The 19335-nt window shown below is 33.5% G+C and overlaps 1 protein-coding gene across 6 annotated transcripts in view; it reads right to left on the bottom strand.

The window, feature by feature from the left end:
• LOC143232771 (protein kinase C, brain isozyme-like) overlaps window positions 1-19335 on the bottom strand; it is a 100637-nt gene that overhangs the window by 32804 nt on the left and 48498 nt on the right. For 3 of the 6 annotated variants that reach the window (XM_076468607.1, XM_076468606.1, XM_076468610.1), the window contains exons 4-5: window positions 8935-9148; window positions 553-681 (exon numbers count right to left, since the gene is read on the bottom strand). In XM_076468607.1, coding sequence (XP_076324722.1) covers window positions 553-681; window positions 8935-9148 — 343 coding nt within the window. The remainder of the gene's footprint in view (window positions 1-552; window positions 682-8934; window positions 9149-19335) is intronic. The other 3 variants (XM_076468609.1, XM_076468608.1, XM_076468611.1) reach the window with 1 other exon arrangement.

The following is a 19335-nucleotide window of genomic DNA, read 5'->3' as shown; positions in this document are numbered from 1 at the left end:
TTTTCGAACCCTAAAGCGCAGTTCGTTTTTGTAGTTTAACAGGTAAGACGTACGTTGTCGTACGTCTTGAACGTGCCAGAGTGAGAGGGTTATAAGACCAAATAAAAATATGATTACCGAGCTTGGCATATAAACCGGTTTTTAAAGCTTTAGAAGTAAGATAATGATAGAAAAAAATCACAAAGTGTTACAGTGAAAATCGTTCAAATATCAAAGTTTTCCTTTCAGAATTAAATTTGTCATCCATCCATCCAGAGAGACAGAGGCGGAGAAAAAAAAACCAAAAACACCTGGAAACTATTCAACAGATAACGACTATAGATACTAGGTATTAAGTCTGTTTTTCAATTATTTGCTACATTCCTCACGTCAGAACGTAATCGGTTACCATGGTTGCACTTGTATCAGTCTGTCACAGCGTCAGATGTACACAACAAAGCTAATGTCAACAGCCTGGAGCATACACCAGGAGGAAAGATGGGGTGGTCATTGTATAAGAGACACCTACCTGCAAATTATTGATTGGGCTGATTTTAGTAACCAAACACTAACCTTCCACTGTCAACTTGTTGTTATTGAAAGCTACCTTCAGCTCAATTCTTCCTCGTCTCTCTGTGTGATCACAACCACACAGGTTCGGGACACTTTCTTGGCAGCGTTTGTGGACGTTCATGTCACAAGCTGGAAAAAAACAACAACAAAAAGAAACAAGGCAATTTTTAAAAAGATCAGGTGTCTTCTATCACATTTTTCTCTCACTAACCAATAAATGGAAGTTTTATATGCACAGCTTTAGGGTGAGTTTTAAATTAACCGCGAAACTTTTATACAACCTTTACAGTGAACATTCAGAATACCAGATGAGTTAATAAAACTGTTGAGAAACACTAGTATTAAATTTTCTCAAAAATATCAGAACTTGTAAATACTCTGAACATCAATTGTGAGTTAATAAAACTGTTGAGAAACACTAATATGGTGTAATATTTTATATTCTCAAGTAGGTTCATGCTCTAATAAGTATTTAAATAATGCTGGTGTAGTCAGAATGTAAAGTCCTTCTTAACACTTATACACAAATTACCACAAAGTAGTCTGAGAACTCCCTACGTTATTCGGGTTTTAAAATATTACATATCGTATTTATTTATAATTTACCATATGTTTAAATACAACTGTCGAAAAATGTCTGTTAACAATGAGAGTAATCATGTTTTATCAGTTATAAAGCAACAATACAAGAGATTTCAGTGGGCTGAAGAAATCCTGAAAACTTGATAAAGTCTGAAGATAAAAATTGACTCAGGAAGGAACTTCTTTTTGTAACCAACATTCTTTCATGCTGTTCCAAGTTTTGTCGAGAAAATTAAGTTAATCGAACCTTACGCCAATTTTATACACTCTGTAAAACTATTATTTCAAGTAACTAAGTTAGAAAATAATTCATTTGAAAGACTCAACTGATGATCATCATATGTTGTGTATGAGTGCGCATGTGTGAAAAGTATAAAAATTGAAACAAAACCTTGAAGGCGTTTGACATCCACTACGTACTCAATATAATCATGACAATCTAATAAGGCACGTTACTGGAAGTATCATAGAAAACTGAAATAAGCTTTTTTTGGCTTTTCGTCGTCGAGATGTTTGGTTTGGTTTGTTTTGAATGTCGCGCAAAGCTACAAGAGGGCTCTCTGCGTTAACCGTCCCTAATTTAGCAATTTAAGACTACAGGGAAGGCAGCTAGTCATCACCACTCACCGCCAACTCTTGGGTTACTCTTTTACCAACTAACAGTGAGATTAACCGTTACATTATAACGCCCCCACGGCTAAAAGGGGCGAGCATGTTTCGTGTGACGGGGATTCCAACCCGCGACCCACGGATTACGAGATGTGAAATATCGAAATCAGAAATATGCTAATCACCTTACAGCAACGACCCATATATTAATACTGAATTATAAATAAATGCAAAAAAAACAACAACAACATCAAATAGAAAAATATACATATCTAATTTAGTATTTATTTTGTATTTGAATTAAATAAAAGTTCATTCAGCAACTGCTATTAATTCAGGAAGATATGATTCAAACTTCAACGTATTCAATTTTTCTACTCAAAAATATAAATATCCACGTGCACTTGCAGCCTGTAATAAAAATCTCCATCTAACACTTAACAAATTTTTAAACATATTTTAATTAAAATTTGTATTTTAATTTTTTTCTTCTTTTGGAAGTCATTAGATTAATAGTTACACTTTATTAAATTAATTTAGGACCAAAACCAAACTTTTCCTTCTTTGACTAGGCTTAGTGTGCCGGTGAAACTTCAAAACTTTTGGATTAATTTGTTAATTGTTTTTATTTCAAATTAATCAGAAGTTAATTGTTATTATGGAGATGTACGTATCTGATGTAGAGAAATATATATGCAAAAACGGCTCGTTTGGGTTGAGAAAATATTTTACATAGAAGAGCGAACAACGTTTCGACCTTCTTCGGTCTATGTAAAATATTTTCTCAACCCAAACGAGCCGTTTTTGCATATATATTTCTCTACAAGTGGATTTTCTCGACATCACTGATGTAGAGAAGCCTTGAAAAATTCAAAGGTCGTTAATTTTAGATGGTTTTCTGCTTTTCCATGTTACAAATTAATATATAGTGCAGCTGCGTCAGAAGTTGTAATAACTTTCAAGTTTAAATGCCTATTAAAATTAATTAAATAAATAGTTGGGTTCGTGTTAGTTCTGAATTTAAATAGATGTAAGAGAAGTTAGAGAAAGGTCTGGAATGTATGTTTAAAAAATCGCCACAACTGCATAAGTGAATGAACAGAAAGTTCTAACGTAAACAGATTAATTCGAATATTGTTTCGTAAAAATCCTATGTTACAAACCATCAGATCAATAAACATGTAAAGAGCTCCTAAAAAATGTAATAACCTCAGACCATCTTACGATTTAGGAAATTGAGAAATGAAATATATAATAACGTTATATATAATATATATGTTATACTTAAAACAATTTTTCAGTCACTCCGTATGTGTTATTAAATATTCATGAGATTATTAATATTAAATTTAACACTTCGTGCATTTGTACTTCCACCCATTACTTTGACGATGATAATGGTAATTACACTGCTTAGTTGTGCGTGAAGTTAAAAGCTGATTTCCTAAATTAATACACACATACGAAAAAAAAAAGCAAATACTAATCAACGTGGAAAAGGATTAATTTCCTGTTTTCATCCTCCAAACACGTAACGAGTTTGGTAATTTTCATTATTTCCGAAAGATCGGGTAGATATGGTGAGAAGAAAATTGCGTCTGGATTACCATATCAATATGTAGCAGAGCGTCTTTTAACAGGGAAACATCTTATAGAGACACGTGTGATAACTAGCGCTGCTTCCGAGTTTTGGCTGTAGGTTTCACACACCGAGTCCTGCGAATTGTTTCACTTTTAATATTCTTTTAGTGATGAGGTAAACTTACTCGTTCATGGTGGTCGATAAACCACCAGGTAGAAAGGTAAACCACGAAAGAACAACGGGTCTAGTTTCCGAATGATGTAAACTTTTTAAGGACCACGGTTACTAGAGCATACTAAAATTATCAATATTGCTGACATAAATACTTCTCGAGTTGAAAATTACCACCACCGCCTTTAACCACCTTTTGGTAAGTTTGAGAGTAAATTAAACAGCAAAACGTATATTTCCGAGAACGTGCGGCCCAGAATTTTCAGTTTTTTGGTTTTTACAAAACAAACCTGTTTGGTCTCTAGCCCCACTTGGAGTTTGACTGAGCACTTTAATCACTTTCCTATCTGTATACATAAGATTCTATGCTCTGAATCGTTAGCCTTAATTTACATTGAACCTTTTCTGTTTGAGAGAAAAGAGCCAGGAAAACAATATAAATGTCGAATTTCTGTGACAGAAAAAACACCTTAACCACCCGGCCATATCGGTACACAGAGCGTCTTATATGTTGAGTTTCGCGGTGAGTTAGTTCAATTCCCCGCAATGAATAGACCGCAGAGAGCTAATTGTATAGTTTTGCGCCAACAAAAAACAAAGCCTTATTTGTCGGAACAACTATAAATAACAGTATAAAATCATCAGTTATTCAGTGTAGTGAATCTTGGATGAATATCGTTACTACTAAAACATATTAAACAAACTGTTGCCGTGAATGTGCTTCCAAGTTTCGAAATACTAAGTTTACTTATCATACACACATATTAATCAGAAGATTTATACATCGCCATTGTCAAAATAATAAGCACATTTTATTAATTAATACACAATTCTAAAGTAAAATCAGACAGATCTGTAGACAGAAAATGTAAGCTTTTAATTCATTTTATTCACGTAAGGCCTAAATGTGCCACGGAATTTTAACTATTAAAACGCGTTACATATAACTTCAATCTGTGAAAAAAAAAAAAGTCTTAGCAATTTGCAAGTTTACTAATGTGTTTTTTTCCTTTCAAATCACCAACAGTACATGAGAAAAATGAAAAACACAACTGCTAACAGTTTCTTTTTTTAGTCAGCTTTACACCGTATTCCCTGTTTCCTATACCTCACTTACAGAACAGGCTTGTCGTTAATGGAAACTACATGGATTAAACTAGGTCCCACAATCTGTCACCGACACGTTTTTCAGTTTCAGGAAGCAAACAATATTACCAATTTATTATAATAATACTTAGTTTTTGTCTGTCCTGAAAACGTGCGTATGTAAACAAGAGGTGGGTTAAAATAGTTGATATCTGTACTACAAATCTTTTAAAAGGTTTAACATTAGGTTTTAGAACATTATTATAAGTTTATTTTTGACAGCCTTAAGTACAGTAAAGTTTAGATACAACTACAATAAAGCAATAAAGGCACACAAATTACGCTCTCATCTCTTTATCAAATATAGGATGTACGTAATATAGGCTTAAATAACGTTAGGACTAAGACAAGTGGTCTTGTATATTTCAGTGTTTGCGATTAGAATAATTTTGTATTATTCTAGAGATCTGTATTTAAAGGATTACTGTTGCAATAAAGATACTTATCTGATTATACTTACTATTGGTAATTACTATAAATCAGTTTTTTAATCCGTTCTACTGGACAGCCACTGTTAAAAAATCCAGTGGCTGAAGAAACGAATTACAAAAAACCACAAAACCTGTTTTGTTTTCTTCATGAGAGTTAAAGGTTTTTAAGTGCAAATCTACACAATGGGATATCTGCGTTCTGGGCCACGGCAAGGAATCAAACCTGAAGTTTAGCTTTGCAAGTTCGTAAGTTTACCTCTGACCCACAGGGGGGATACTTTTACATAAAACTTAAACTCACATGACACAGAAACGCTATTAAAGTACTATTGTTTTTTCGTCAACCGACATTGAGATAAACAAAACTATTAGACACGTTTTGTTCTGCATTACATACAAGAAAACTCAAACCTATTCTTTCTTTGACAAACTGTTCTCTATTTTACAAGTTTTATATTAAAGAGTAAGTAGCCTGTAATGTTATAAAACTTAACTAAAAAGGATTTGAGTTTTAGCTGCCATACATCACCACCTTGATGTGAAACTATCTTGAATTACAGTTACAACTGCGTTCTCGAGAGAAGAGTAGAAAAAGAGTGTTCAAACATAGTTCATAAATACTATAAACCCTTCAGAACTGCGGGCGGATTATCAGAAGATCAAACACAACAAACGTTCTTTTGCCCCTATCCTGCAGAAATCTAAAATCTGTCATACAGTTCTCAAATTCGACTTTATCTTAATTCAGAAATCAACGAACAATTTAGTTTTTAGAACCTTTAAGGAAGTAAACACCGAAACCGAATATATGCGTTACTTGTCGTGACTTTTATTTACACAAAGTATTTTGTAACTGGCTCCCAAAAACCATAAGCCGACGCAATCTTTCATCTCTGAATGAGTCTTTTTTTCTTTCTTTCTTTCTGGGAGTTCCATATTTAATAAGCGTCATTAGAAAGACTTCCGTAGGTCGAATCTATGATTAATCCAGACACGCGCGCACACACATACAAACTGAGTATTATTTTCTAGGTCTTTAAGCACTTTCCCGACTCATAATTCTCTGTATATTAAATTGAAATACACAACAGTAAAGAAACTATGAAACAATAATAATTTTTACTTTTTTCAGTCGTAGGGGGCATTATGAAGTACGGTCAATCCTACTTTTCACTAGTAGATGGTTACCCCAAAAGTTGCATTCTATCATTTCTAAATTAAAAAGGGTTAGCACCGATATCCCTCGAATACAGCTTTACGCGAAATTCAATAAAGTATTTTCTGTTTAAACGTTTCAACAAATTCCAAAATTGAAACAAGAACTAAAATCCTTTAAACTCTCGAGCAAAAGTTACATTTATGAAGTTAATTATCTTATACTACATGAAATTAATTCAAACAATATAGGATAATACATTACAGGAGATTCTAATCCACTCGAAGAAAGTGTACGTGTGCATTTTGTTATAAGAATGTCACATTTGGCTATGCGCTGTGTACACCGAGGTGAATCGAACCCCCTGATTTTAGCGTTGTAAATCGGAAGATTTGCCACTCTCCCATTGGAGGGCGAAGTAAATAAAGTAAGAAAGAAATGTGACTGAAGCAAGGGCCTGGCATGGCCTAGCGCGTTAAGGCGTGCGCTTCGTAATCTGAGGGTCGCGGGTTCGCGCCCGAGTCGCGCCAAACATGCTCGCCCTCCCAGCCGTGGGGGCGTTATAATGTGACGGTCAATCCCACTTTTCGTTGGTAAAAGAGTAGCCCAAGAGTTGGCGGTGGGTGGTGATGACTAGCTGCCTTCCCTCTAGTCTTACACTGCTAAATTAGGGACGGCTAGCACAGATAGCCCTCGAGTAGCTTTGTGCGAAATTCCAAAACAAACAAGACTGAAGCAACAAACACCCTTCTTCCCTTGTTATTGGTACGAATGTAAGGATATGAATTTGTAAACATATTTTTATATATAATTATGTAAGTGGTTTGAAAACTAAAACTAAAAAGTGTATATTTATATATTTGTAATTAAGCTTTCTTGTACGATGTGTGGCTTCTTTAAAATGTTAGTTTAAATTTTCATAATTCTGTTGTTTGTGTTAAACCACTTTTTCTGACGAAAGGTGCTTCGACTTTAACGAAACCCGGTCTCATATCTGTAAACACAGTGTAGCCATTTTTGCAGTTAAGACTTAGCACACTTTATAACCCAAAGCGTCTTAATATGTCTTTTAAGTAGATTTTAATGTTTGTATGGTTTGAATGTGTTAGCATTTTGTTCAATAGCCCCTTTTTTTTTCTCTAATAATTAATAATTTTACCTATTATTTTGATATTTTTTCAGGTAAATGCTCAATGATTATTACTCGCTCAAAATAAATCAGTAAATAATTAACGTATTAATTAAGTGAATCATATTTACAAACTCAATTTTGTAACAGTTCTTTAATAAATGTGATCAAGGATAAAATACTCGCAAAGCGCTCCTAACTTGGAGCTTCTTTCGTGTATCAATCTTAAGTATTAATTAATATACTGTGTATTTTAAAACTCCATTTACAGATTCAACTTCATTTATTATCAGCAAGTGTAGATTTTTTTTTTAATTTCCTGTAACATGTTAAATTTTTCTAGGCCTGGTTTTAAATGCTTTTTTTTAATTTTTTAACATCAAATTTGTCATCTAGCCATAAAAATCCCTATGTTTGGGGAATAAGACGAAGAAAATCGTTCTATTATTTTGATTACACCACACATTACATTCAGATTAAAGTTTAAATTATTTGAAGAAACATATTTAAAGTCTCTCGGTGGATTAGCAGCGAGAAAGTTTAATGAATTACAAAATTAAAGTCCGGATTCGACTCCCTGCAGTAGATAGAGTGCAAATAACTTATTGTGCAGCTTTGCGCTAAGAAAAAAAAATACACTATTTAAGCCGTTCTTTTAACTCCAAAAATAGAAAAAATTGCTGTTAGCACAAACGCGAGGAATTCATTGTTGACACAAAAAGGGACAAAAACAAATGAAAAATACTAGTGTTAACCACACGTTCATCTGTGAAAACATGTCTTTTTCTGTTCTTAATTAAGAACAAGTCATTGACTAGATATATGCTGGAAAATCAAGTCATCTGGAAGATAAAGCGCGCGTATTAATACTTTACTATATACATACGTATAGTAGCCCAGTACGTTATCTTCTATATTCCCTTTTATAGTGAAACAAGCAAATAAGCGATATTTTTTCTCTAATTTCAAACTTTCTACACAATGTTGGCTATTATACATCAAACCAGTGTTCTGCAAAACGTACAAAAAACATCAAAACCCAAGAACAAAATGTTATCCAGAACCCAGCCTTTTGGGTTTTCCATTGAGAAAGCTTCTGTTCTATGCTTTAAACTACAGAGCTCAAACTCGAGATAATGCATAACTAGATATGACAAAGAATCAGACTTGATAAGAAAGTTAAGCTTACCGTGCTATTGGAAGAATATCGTGAGAAAAAAAAATCGTTTGAAATATGTGTATTTACAAAGAAGAACATTACTTCAGGTTATCGTTATTATTTAAAAAGTTGTTATGAACTTTTTATTCAGTCTTTATTTTGGTATAGTGTCATGATAAGATGTCTTTGAGGCTTCATTAAAGGTAGTAAGCAAGCACAGACAAAGAAAAAAGCAACTAAAAATGAGTTTACTTTTTGTATGTTAAAAAAGGCTAATTCAACGTTTATTATTTGACTGAAAAAATATACATTATCAAGTTTCTATTCCATTTGTAAAACAAATATTTCACCAGTAGCCAATAAAAAGGTAAATATTTTGTTTACCTCTCATGAAACGAAACAACAAAAAACACTTACCTTTGCATTTCAGTCCCTGGTGAATTATTCCATATAGAAGTGAGCCACAGTGGTCACAAAAAGTAGGACTAGTATAAGTTTGGACAGCAAACTGGTGTTTGGTCCGAGCGTCCTGTAACAGAATCCTTACTACATACATATACCGCGACTTTCCCAGATTCTTAAGTTCAGCAGTTTGGACTCCACAAAGTAAACTTAAGTAATCCTTTAACAACTAAACACAACACTGGCATTACAGTTAGTATAGGAAAAGAATTACTCAATAACTAAACACACAATCTCGCATTATTGTTAGAAAACAATTACTCTACGACTAAACACAACTCGCATATTACACGTAAAGGTAATGAATTACTTGACAACTAAATAGAACCCTCACATTAAAATTAGTAAATGTAAGTAATTATTAAACGACTAAACACAACTCTCGTATTACAAGTAAACGTAAGGGATTACTCGACAACTAAATAGAACCCTCACATTAAAATTAGTATATGTAAGTAATTATTAAATGACTAAACACAATCCCCACATTATAATTAATAAATGTAAAAGATTACTTGAAATGAAACATAACCCCTGCATAACACGTAAACGTAAAGGATTACCCGACAGCTAAATATAACCATCACATTATAATTGGTAAACGTAAAAGATTACTTGACGACTAAACACAACTCTCGCATTACAATTAGTAAACATAAATAACTGCTCAGTAAAATGATACAATAAATTTAACTTAGTTTACATACATTTTCTCAGCATTCTATTAGAAGCGCATACTAAAGCTAAACATGTTATAAAATACAATGGCCACCAAGAAACAATATCAAAATGACTTAGGTCGAACGCCATAAAAGATCCAAAGATCCGTAAGACGTACGGTACTTTTTTACTGACAGGGAATATGACGTCAATGAAAAGATGTGGATAAGTCTACGTTCTGTTGGAAAGACGACTTAAAATGGTCTTATTTTAGGATCAAACGTAAAATTTGGTAATCAATATAAATTTACATTTATTTCGCAACGCTTTCTGCGAGATACTAAACATCACAGAAAAAGAGGTTCAAATAAAAAGATTTTTACACACAGTAAATGTAAGTAGATTCATTAAGCCATGTTCTAAAATAAGTTTTAAATACTTCACCAAAAAGTAACGAAGAATAAATAAAGATATGAATACATACATACAAATATGTTGTAACAGAATAAAGAAAGGCATCTTCTCTGACACGAATTCGATATTTAAAGAATCATTAACGGATCAGATGGTACGCAAGGGAGAGTACAGTTTATCAATACGCTCGAGGTAAGATTACACATACGAAATTTTTCTGACTCTTAAAACTTACATATACAGTCAGATCGAACGTTCTAGATCATATAGATGGATATATAAAGAGATTACACAGAAAGACGTGAAAGTTTTGATGTTCAGAGAATAATCCATCAGTTGCATGATAGCGTAACGTGTACGTCGCTGATGGAAAAGTCAACAGAAGCAAAATCAAGTGTAAACAGTCACACGAATATAAAAAAATATGAAACAATCTTCGTTCATAAAATAACAAAATGTTTTGTATAGAGTTCAGTAGATTTAGGCTTATAGAAGACTTGTTGTACTTACAGGCTTAACTACTATACAATCATACCACAAAATAGTCAAAGACGGATTTTTTTTTCGCAGTGTGTTTCAATTTTTAAGCAGCTCTTGATAAAATCTAACTTTAATGACCTATTTCTGTTACAAACAGTAGTTCAAAATAAAATTGGGTATTTAAATTACGTTTGCGCCTTTCTTAAACGCGTGGATAAAATAAAGAACTCTTACATTTTCGTGGTAAATTATTTTAATATATATATCTAATAGATGGTTGTTCCTTTTATCAGATCGCGCAAAGATATACAATTAACTATTTGTGCTAGTCGTCCCCAATTTTGAGATGACGTTCGTTGAGCCAGTAGGTGGCAAACACAAAAGGCTGACGTTTTCAGAGAGTCAAAACTTTGACAACGGTTTAAACACGCCAGTAATTTCAGTGTTAGTATGTGGTCTGTGTAATCACAATTTATTGCAGTTATCATTATATTTGACAGTTGGTGTCAAAAAGCAAAAAACTTTGGAGATTTTGCAGTCCTTAAATTATTTCTATCTAATGCAACTTTATGTCCTAACTTTCGGCAGTTTCACGTACAGCTCTTTGTAAACGCTGTGACCACTGATATAAAACTTCATGAAATTTCCAATTTAAGAGCCGGAACTTATTTTCACGCTTTAAGGTATCTATTATTGTGACAAAGTCAACAAAATAATTCAAGTCAAATATTCCCACAAGGGAAAATTCAACGTCTCCTGTTTACCAAACAGTCTGCACTTTCTCTTTTGGAAGAGACTGTATCCTTTGTGATGCCCTAATTGGCTTAGTTGAACAATTTGGTTGAACACCGAATGATGAAATTCAACGTGGGATTAGTTGTTGATATCTAATAATGATTCGAAATCAACAATAAAGGGTTCTCCATACGTGAACAAGTTAATATTAATATTCACAACTTTCAATACAAGATAAAACTGTATAGAGATTGATTAACCTAAGGAATTTTTCCCAAACTTTCTGCTCAAGAAAAGTAACAGAGAAAAAAAATATCTGATCAAAGTGGCATTGACTTTTATTAGTTTCATATAAAAACTGAAAAATGTCTAAAAATCTATCTACAGCGTATCGCAAGTTAAGATCTTGAAATTTTAGTATTAACACTCTAGAATTCTAGAATAAGGGTAACAGCATGCAACTAAGAAATACGTAAACACATAATACCGTATAATGTATAATAAAGACCCCCACTGGCGTAACGGTATGTATGAGGACATAAACGCTAGAAACTAGGTTTCGATACCCGTGGTGAGCATAGCACAGCTAGCTCACTGTGTACCTTTTTGTTTAATTACAAATAAGGATGTATAATAAATTTTAAATCCACACTTAACGGAAAATTTAACATGCAACTAGGCCTGGCATGGCTAGGTGGTTAAGGCACTCGACTCGTAATCCGAGGCTCACGGGTTCGAATTCTCGTCACACCAAACATGCTCACCCTTTCAGCCGTGGGGACGTTATAATGCGACGGTCAATTCCACTATTCCTTGGTAAAAAGAGTAGCCCAAGAGTTGGCGGTGGGTGGTGTTGACTAGCTGCCTTCCCTCTAGTCTTACATTGCTAAATTAAAAACGTCTTGCGCAGGTAGCCCTCACGTAGTTTTGCGCGAAATTCAAAATCAAAACAAACATGCAACTAATTTCATAATAAATTTTAATATTTATGTACACAAGTTCTGCCCGGCCTGGTCAAAAAAGTAGAAACCCTGTATCAATAAAGTGTTGTACCACTGCATGCTTTAATCGCAGCCTGAATGTGGCGTAAAAATTCCCTAGTTTAAGGTGTACATTATAGTTGTTTTTCACATCAAACAAATTGTCTCCAAATCCTTTAGAGCTGTAGGCAAAGGAGTACGGTACTGTGACACTGCATTCTGATCATCTCACAGATTCTCATTTGGTATCAGAGAAGTTGATTGAACTCCTCTTTTTAAAACCAACCATAAACAAAACCAGTATAATGGTTGGTGACATTGTCTTTAAAAAAATCTAATAATCTTTGAGACCAACAAAGGGAACATTAAAAGGTACACTAGATTCCCCAATATAGTCCTATTTTCGCGGAAATGTAATACGGCCACCCGCTGAGATCAACTGACCCAGTGTATACCATGTAAATACATTACCTCCAACGGATCGTACAGCGAGGAATCAGACTGTACAGCATAGCATGTATCAAGATTCAATTGACTTCAGATACGGTTCTGATAATAGTGTCTCTCTTTAAACCTCATACAACCTAAACCTTCCTCATCAGGCAGTGTACCAGTCCCAAGAACAAAACAGATAAGGATGTTGTTTGATTTTTTGTGGTCAAGCTGTGTACCAATCATATGCAGATTTATACATTTGGTGTGTGTGTTTTTTTTTGTTATAGCAAAGCCACATCGGACTATCTGTTGAGTCCACCAAGAGGAATCGAACCCTTGATTTTAGTGTTGTAAATCCGAAGACTTACCGCTGTCCCAGCGGGAGACTTTCCCATTAGGCTAACCAACCAGCTATAAGAGAATTAACTTAATAGAATCTACACAGCGTAAACCTGAACTAACAATGCATCTATAAAACAAACATCCTATTTTTATATTATGTTTATCACAACACCTAAAGTAATGAAACCAGTATAGTGGTTTACAGTTACGTCTAGTAACAAAAAAAACAACAAAAAGTGAACTTAAAATCCAATATACGTGATTTATCGCATACTTAACATTTTTATTTTACTTACAAAATATGTATAATACACATTGGTTTACCTGTTAAAATTAAAGCATCATATAGCTGATTATAAAACTGTTTTCTACACGTAATATCATGAAAAGTCTAATTACTTGAAACTGAAATCTTGTTTAGCACGTTTTCTAATACTCATGCCCTTTAATAATGATAGTATATACACATTATAAAAACATGATTCATCACCTATTAGTGTAGTTTCACAAATTTCTTGAAGTATAATAGATATTTTATAATGTTGTATAGAACATGTTACAAAGTCCTCTAGTTTCTACTCTAGAAAGAATCTACATTTACTAAGTAAGGGTGCTGTAAATGGTATTTTTAGGCAGGTAGTTTAGCGTGTACTAACTGTGATCGTATTGTGTTGTAGTTTCTGAATAATGCTCTGATGTTAATAAAATTCTACAGGTTTCACAGGGAATACGGCTATATATCTGTTACGTTCTTCATCCTTATTCTTGACGTTTATCTTCGTCATTTTCTTCTTTATCAAGTTTTCCTGGTCAAGGATGGTTGTGATGTGTTTTTTTCTTTCTTCTTCATAAAAGTTTGATACAAATCATGTCCATTCTGACTACTACGGTTTATGACACCCTCTTTACACTGTTGGGGTGATTTTGGTCTAGTGTCGAGCTATTTGCCAGTATTTGTGGGTTTCCTGTTAACTCTTGTAGCTTATGAGTACGTATCTTGGCGACCATTGTGAAGGAATGGAAGTTTACTTTATTGCTTCCCTTATAAATCGTATTGCACAATGGTCTGTTCGTGTTGTTCAAGAAGGCTAGATATTCGTCTGTAGAGTGTAGCAATATATAGAACGTATCGCCAATATATTCGAGCTAAATAATTTGACTTAAAGTGCCTGTTTGTAGAACGTATCTTCGAAATGTTCTATGTAGAGGTTACCAAGTAATGATGATATGGGTAAAAAAGTTCATGACTAGGCCATCTTGTTGTCAGGGGTGTGTATATTCGTTAGAAGTAGGTTGTGTTGATACAGATCGTTGTAAGTGTTATCGTGAAGATTGTGAGCTGGGTAGATTCCTTGAGAGTTACAAATTGTTGGCGGAATTATCTTAGTGTTACAAGAGTTGATATCGACAGAACTTACATTTACAAATACTCACTGTCATATATACATATAGAAATTGCTTGATAAGTAAATATATTTTCTAGTGGCTGAATTAAATAATACAAAGCTCATTCTTTGGTAAAACTTTCGTTAGACATCACTATTAACAATGACTTTAATTGTACATATTTTTAACGAAAACACACACACACACACACACACACGTCAGTTGATCATTAATTAATTACACATAACCTTTACAATCAACTACTTTCTCAAAAGTCATCTTTTTACAAAAGTGTGTCTTAACATATTTTGTTCATAAGAATTGACTAGCCAATTTTTTGTATGGTAATCAATCGGAAACTGTCCAACGCTGCACGTGGGCAATTTTGCTTTAAGATTTTGAACCGAGAAAAAGCTCCTGAAATACATACATTTATACTTTCCACTTGCATCACCTAAAGTTGTTTGGCCCTGGCATGGGCAGGTGGTTAAGGCACTCGACTCGTAGTCTGAGGGTCACGGGTTCGAATCCCCGTCGTACCAAACATGCTCGCCCTTTCAGCCGTGTGGTCGTTACAAAGTTACGGTCGATCCCACTAATCGTTGGTAATAAAAGAGTAGCTCAAGAGTTGATGGTGGGTGGCGATAACTAGCTACTCTAGTCTTACACTGCTAAATTAGGGACGGCTAGCGCAGATAGCCCTCGTATAGCTTTGCGCGAAATTCAAAACCAAACCAAACCAAACTAATCGTAATTTGTTTTATAACTGATAACTGTCCTATGGTGTACACAGCCTATTTTATGATTTTGTCCGTAAATTGAGTTTAAAGAATCCCCTTGAATATGCAAATTTCCACTTTTTATACAGAATTTTGGCTTTGAATTTAAAAACTCAAGTGCTTAATCAGTTAAATGGATCAATTATTAATTTCCGCAAATCAGGACATGTAATTAACATTTAATGAAGTCATTAGATATGTTAACAAAAGAAAATGTTAGATAATATACCCTTTCAGTCTTTTATGTAATATTTTCTTCCTAAACGGCACTTTCCGCTTCTATAACTAATATCTTACCGAATGCAACGATAAATACTAATATTCGTTACGTTTTCCAGATAAGTCTGAGACTAGCTTGTTTGTGAAACTTAATCGTATGTATGTCTTTACAAACACTTCACAAAGCAGTTACAATATAATCCTGATCTGTATTATAGCTAACATAAGACAAAACCATATTAGAAATAATGTCAAATCCTTCTGAGTTTACTGTTATGCAAATCGGACATCCGATGATTATTCATGCGATATATGTAAATAACTGCCCACTCAGCATATGCTTTACGTAGTAGTACTAAGCTTATAGTATATACTTAAGAATGAGAGGTACTAAAGTTCATTTTCCTCATTATGACACATCGATCAATGCGTATATTTCGTTTTTGGTTCGGTTTGTTTGGTGTTACAGGGATTAGAACCCGCAACCCTCAGATTACGAATCGAGTGCCTTAACCGATTACCTAGCCACGCAGTGCCTGTTAGGTGTGACATTGATCCAGACTGAACAAGTATATTCTGTAACTTGTCATATGTATTGTTTGTACATTTTTAACATGTTAGTTGTTCTTGTTCTGTATTACTTACTGGCAGACTTCTAATTTATCCTTTGCCAGATTTTGTTTCAAATTTCATTTATATGTTTTTGCCAGATTAATTCTGGGTCAAGGTAAGAAAAAAATTCCAATAACTTTTCCTGATGTAGCTGTATGGAGAAGTGTTCCATTAAGATTTAGTTTGGGGTTGATTTTGATTAGTTTCTTTAGTTTTGTCAGTACTAAAACTTGCATTTGTGTATATCAATTTTTATCCATTTCTTACAACAGTATTCAGACATATTATTTAATGAGGGTTGTAATTTGTGGCCGTTCGATGTCATTTGTGCGAGCTTAGTTTGGTTTAGTTTTATTTGTTCGAAATTCGCGCAAAACTACACGAGAACTATTTCCGGTAGTACACTAGAGATATACATAATGATCATGTTTAAAAATAAACAAGTGTAATATAATTCAACAATAACTACCTACCTCTATTTTGTTTGATATATTGAAACCATTTTCAAAGTACGAATTAAAAATTGACTTTCATAGATAATTTTTTTCGTGTAAGAAAACGAATATTTACGATTATTTGTTATTTCCTTTTACACCAAAGCCATATTAAGCTATCTACTGTGTCCACCGAGGAGAACTGAACCCCAGATTTTAGCTTTGTATGTCCATAAGTTTACTGCTGTCCAACCTGAGAATTAACGTTTACAACTTTAAATTTCACTATAACACAAACTACTTAGTAATGTGTAAAAGTTTTTTACTAAAAATACCATACAGAGACATTTGTTTTTACAACTACTCACAAAGAATCCTCAGGCGAGATAGCGGTAAACGGATTTACAACTCTAAAACCATTGGTTCCACTTCCAGAAGATAACCCGAAGTGACTTAGTTATAAAAAAACAAACAAAAAACACACACACCTTACAAACAGCCTTTTAAACATTTTATAATATCCCAAATCACAAAATACTTTAAAGATTTCATAATATCTCAAAATACAGCTAATTCTCACGGATGAAAAATCAGTTATTAGTCAAATTGTGAATTCATTAGCACAAAATCATTGGGATCGTGATTGCGTTATAACAGCGGTGGATGAATTCCACTGTTCGGTTAGAGTAGCCCAAGAGATGATGATTACAGCTCAAAATGAGAGCGGTTAGCACAAACAGCTCTTCTGTAGCTATGGGCAAATACCCAAAGCAAATAAATACTATCTCCACAATTTAACAGAAGCGAGTTTTACTATTTGCAGTAATGGTGTCATATAAGAATGATAATTATCTTAGAATACTTGTTTTTAAATGACTAAATCAATACCGTCTGGTAATAACTGAAACGGCACTAAGTAATTTCCTGTGACTTAAGTACTAGTAAATTTATACAGGATATACATCATGATGAAAGTATCGTTATTAAGTCTAGACAGAAGACTGATAGTTACTGATAAGACATAATAAAAACATACCTTGTGTAGGTATTTTATGATAGAAAATGAGATTTTACCCAACGTTTTTTCAATCAATTATTTGACTGTAGTTACAAACAAGCATAAAAGTACTCAGCATGATAGAGCTTAGTCCAGTGGTATTGAACTGTATAAAAACAAGTCTGTAATTTAACGATTAAAAGCTTAAATTCTGTATTTAGTTACGTATAAAAGAAGACAAAGTTTTTCGCCTTTTTTTTCAGAATAACTACAAAAAATGCAAGAATAAGTGAAAACCATGAAAATGTCGCGTGAAAAATATTTGAGCATAAGCGGTTTATATGTACAAACTTACAGCAGAGGCATAGCTTACGTTCAAGGAAAGGGGTGAAATGCCTCGAAAAAATAGACTAAAAATGTTTGTTTCAAGTTAAGCACACAGCTACAGAAGGGGCTATCTTATCTGTGCGCTACCAATCACGGGTATGGAAACCTGGTTTCTAGCGTTGTAAGTCCGTAGACATACCGCTGTGCCACTGAATTGTGGAGACTAAAAATGAAACCATAACAAAAGCTTTGGTACAGTATGTAAGCTTGGTAGGTTGATAACTACACCTTTTGCCCTTCCACAAGTGTATGCTTATTTTAATAGTGTAACAAAGTTTTTGAATAAAAGGATCAGGAAATATTTAAGTTACTCATATTATAGCCAACTGTATGAAGTAGAGCCAGGTGTTATAAACAGACGAATGTATACTTTAGCAACCTGTACAGCTTACATTTCAATTACCAGAATAATACCTGTTTACTATGATCGAAACTTCTCTGCAATACTTCATTACGTACTTATTTATTCACTGTTGCTTGCTACGTTGAATCTAGCGAAGTTAAAAACTAGAATAAACATGCCGCATCTATCTAATTTAAATAAACTAATTATATATATTATATAATAACATGTTGGATGCAGTCACCGCTCAAACAAAAAAACAATTTATACTACTAACATTTTATTTTAATCAAAGACTGACAAAAATCTAACAGTTTCAATGCATGATTCTTTAGATAGTCTGATACCAACCCAGTAAACCTGCTACTCATGATTGATTTGATTTATTCTAAGTCATTCAGCAATATTTTACAATTGTCATTTTTATACCTTATATCGCACACTTTAACGTTTCTTTAAATAATATGACATTGAATACTTAGCAGTTCGTTTTACAACATTGCATTGAGTACACAGAGCCATTCAATACATATTGCAGTATATATTACTTTGATGAAGTGAATTTAGGATTTGATTTTATTACCTCCTACATAAAGTACGCTTACACGCTACACACCCTGCTCAAAATTACAATGTAGAAAAGGAGAAAATAAAAGTTCACAAAAATATACAAATATACAAAATCTGAAGGAAAAAAGTATGATGGAATCATTAACAGAAATATGACGACATTCGTCCTCTGCTTCACACCTCTGAAAGTTTCCTTTCTCCTCTCACGAAAAACCAGGAGTTTAAATAGGGCAGAACAGTGTTTAACCTCCTGAGATAAAGTCATTAGTGTTCCTGGTCTTCTAATGGAAGTGTCAAAAGGGAGCAGTAAGAGGATTACCACCTTTTTCAAAATCCTAATTTAAACACTTCGCAGAAAAATTTGTAGAGAATAAAAAATTACATATAATTGTGTGTAAAATATGGGAAACTGTATAACAGATTATTAGTAGCTCCTTATGTATAGTGTAGCACTAAAGGAGTTAATAGTTTTCTTTCTACATTGCGAATTTAATAACACCTTCTTCTGCTGCAGTCTCTATAGTATTAATGTATCTTTTTGTCAGAATGTGATTTTAAAAAAACTTTACATCAGCTCCCATAT

Source organism: Tachypleus tridentatus, chromosome 11 (assembly GCF_004210375.1).
Source record: "Tachypleus tridentatus isolate NWPU-2018 chromosome 11, ASM421037v1, whole genome shotgun sequence".
NCBI classification, from domain to species: domain Eukaryota; kingdom Metazoa; phylum Arthropoda; class Merostomata; order Xiphosura; family Limulidae; genus Tachypleus; species Tachypleus tridentatus.
Note: the sequence above shows the minus strand (reverse complement) of the source record. Positions and strands in the feature narration are given on the sequence as shown.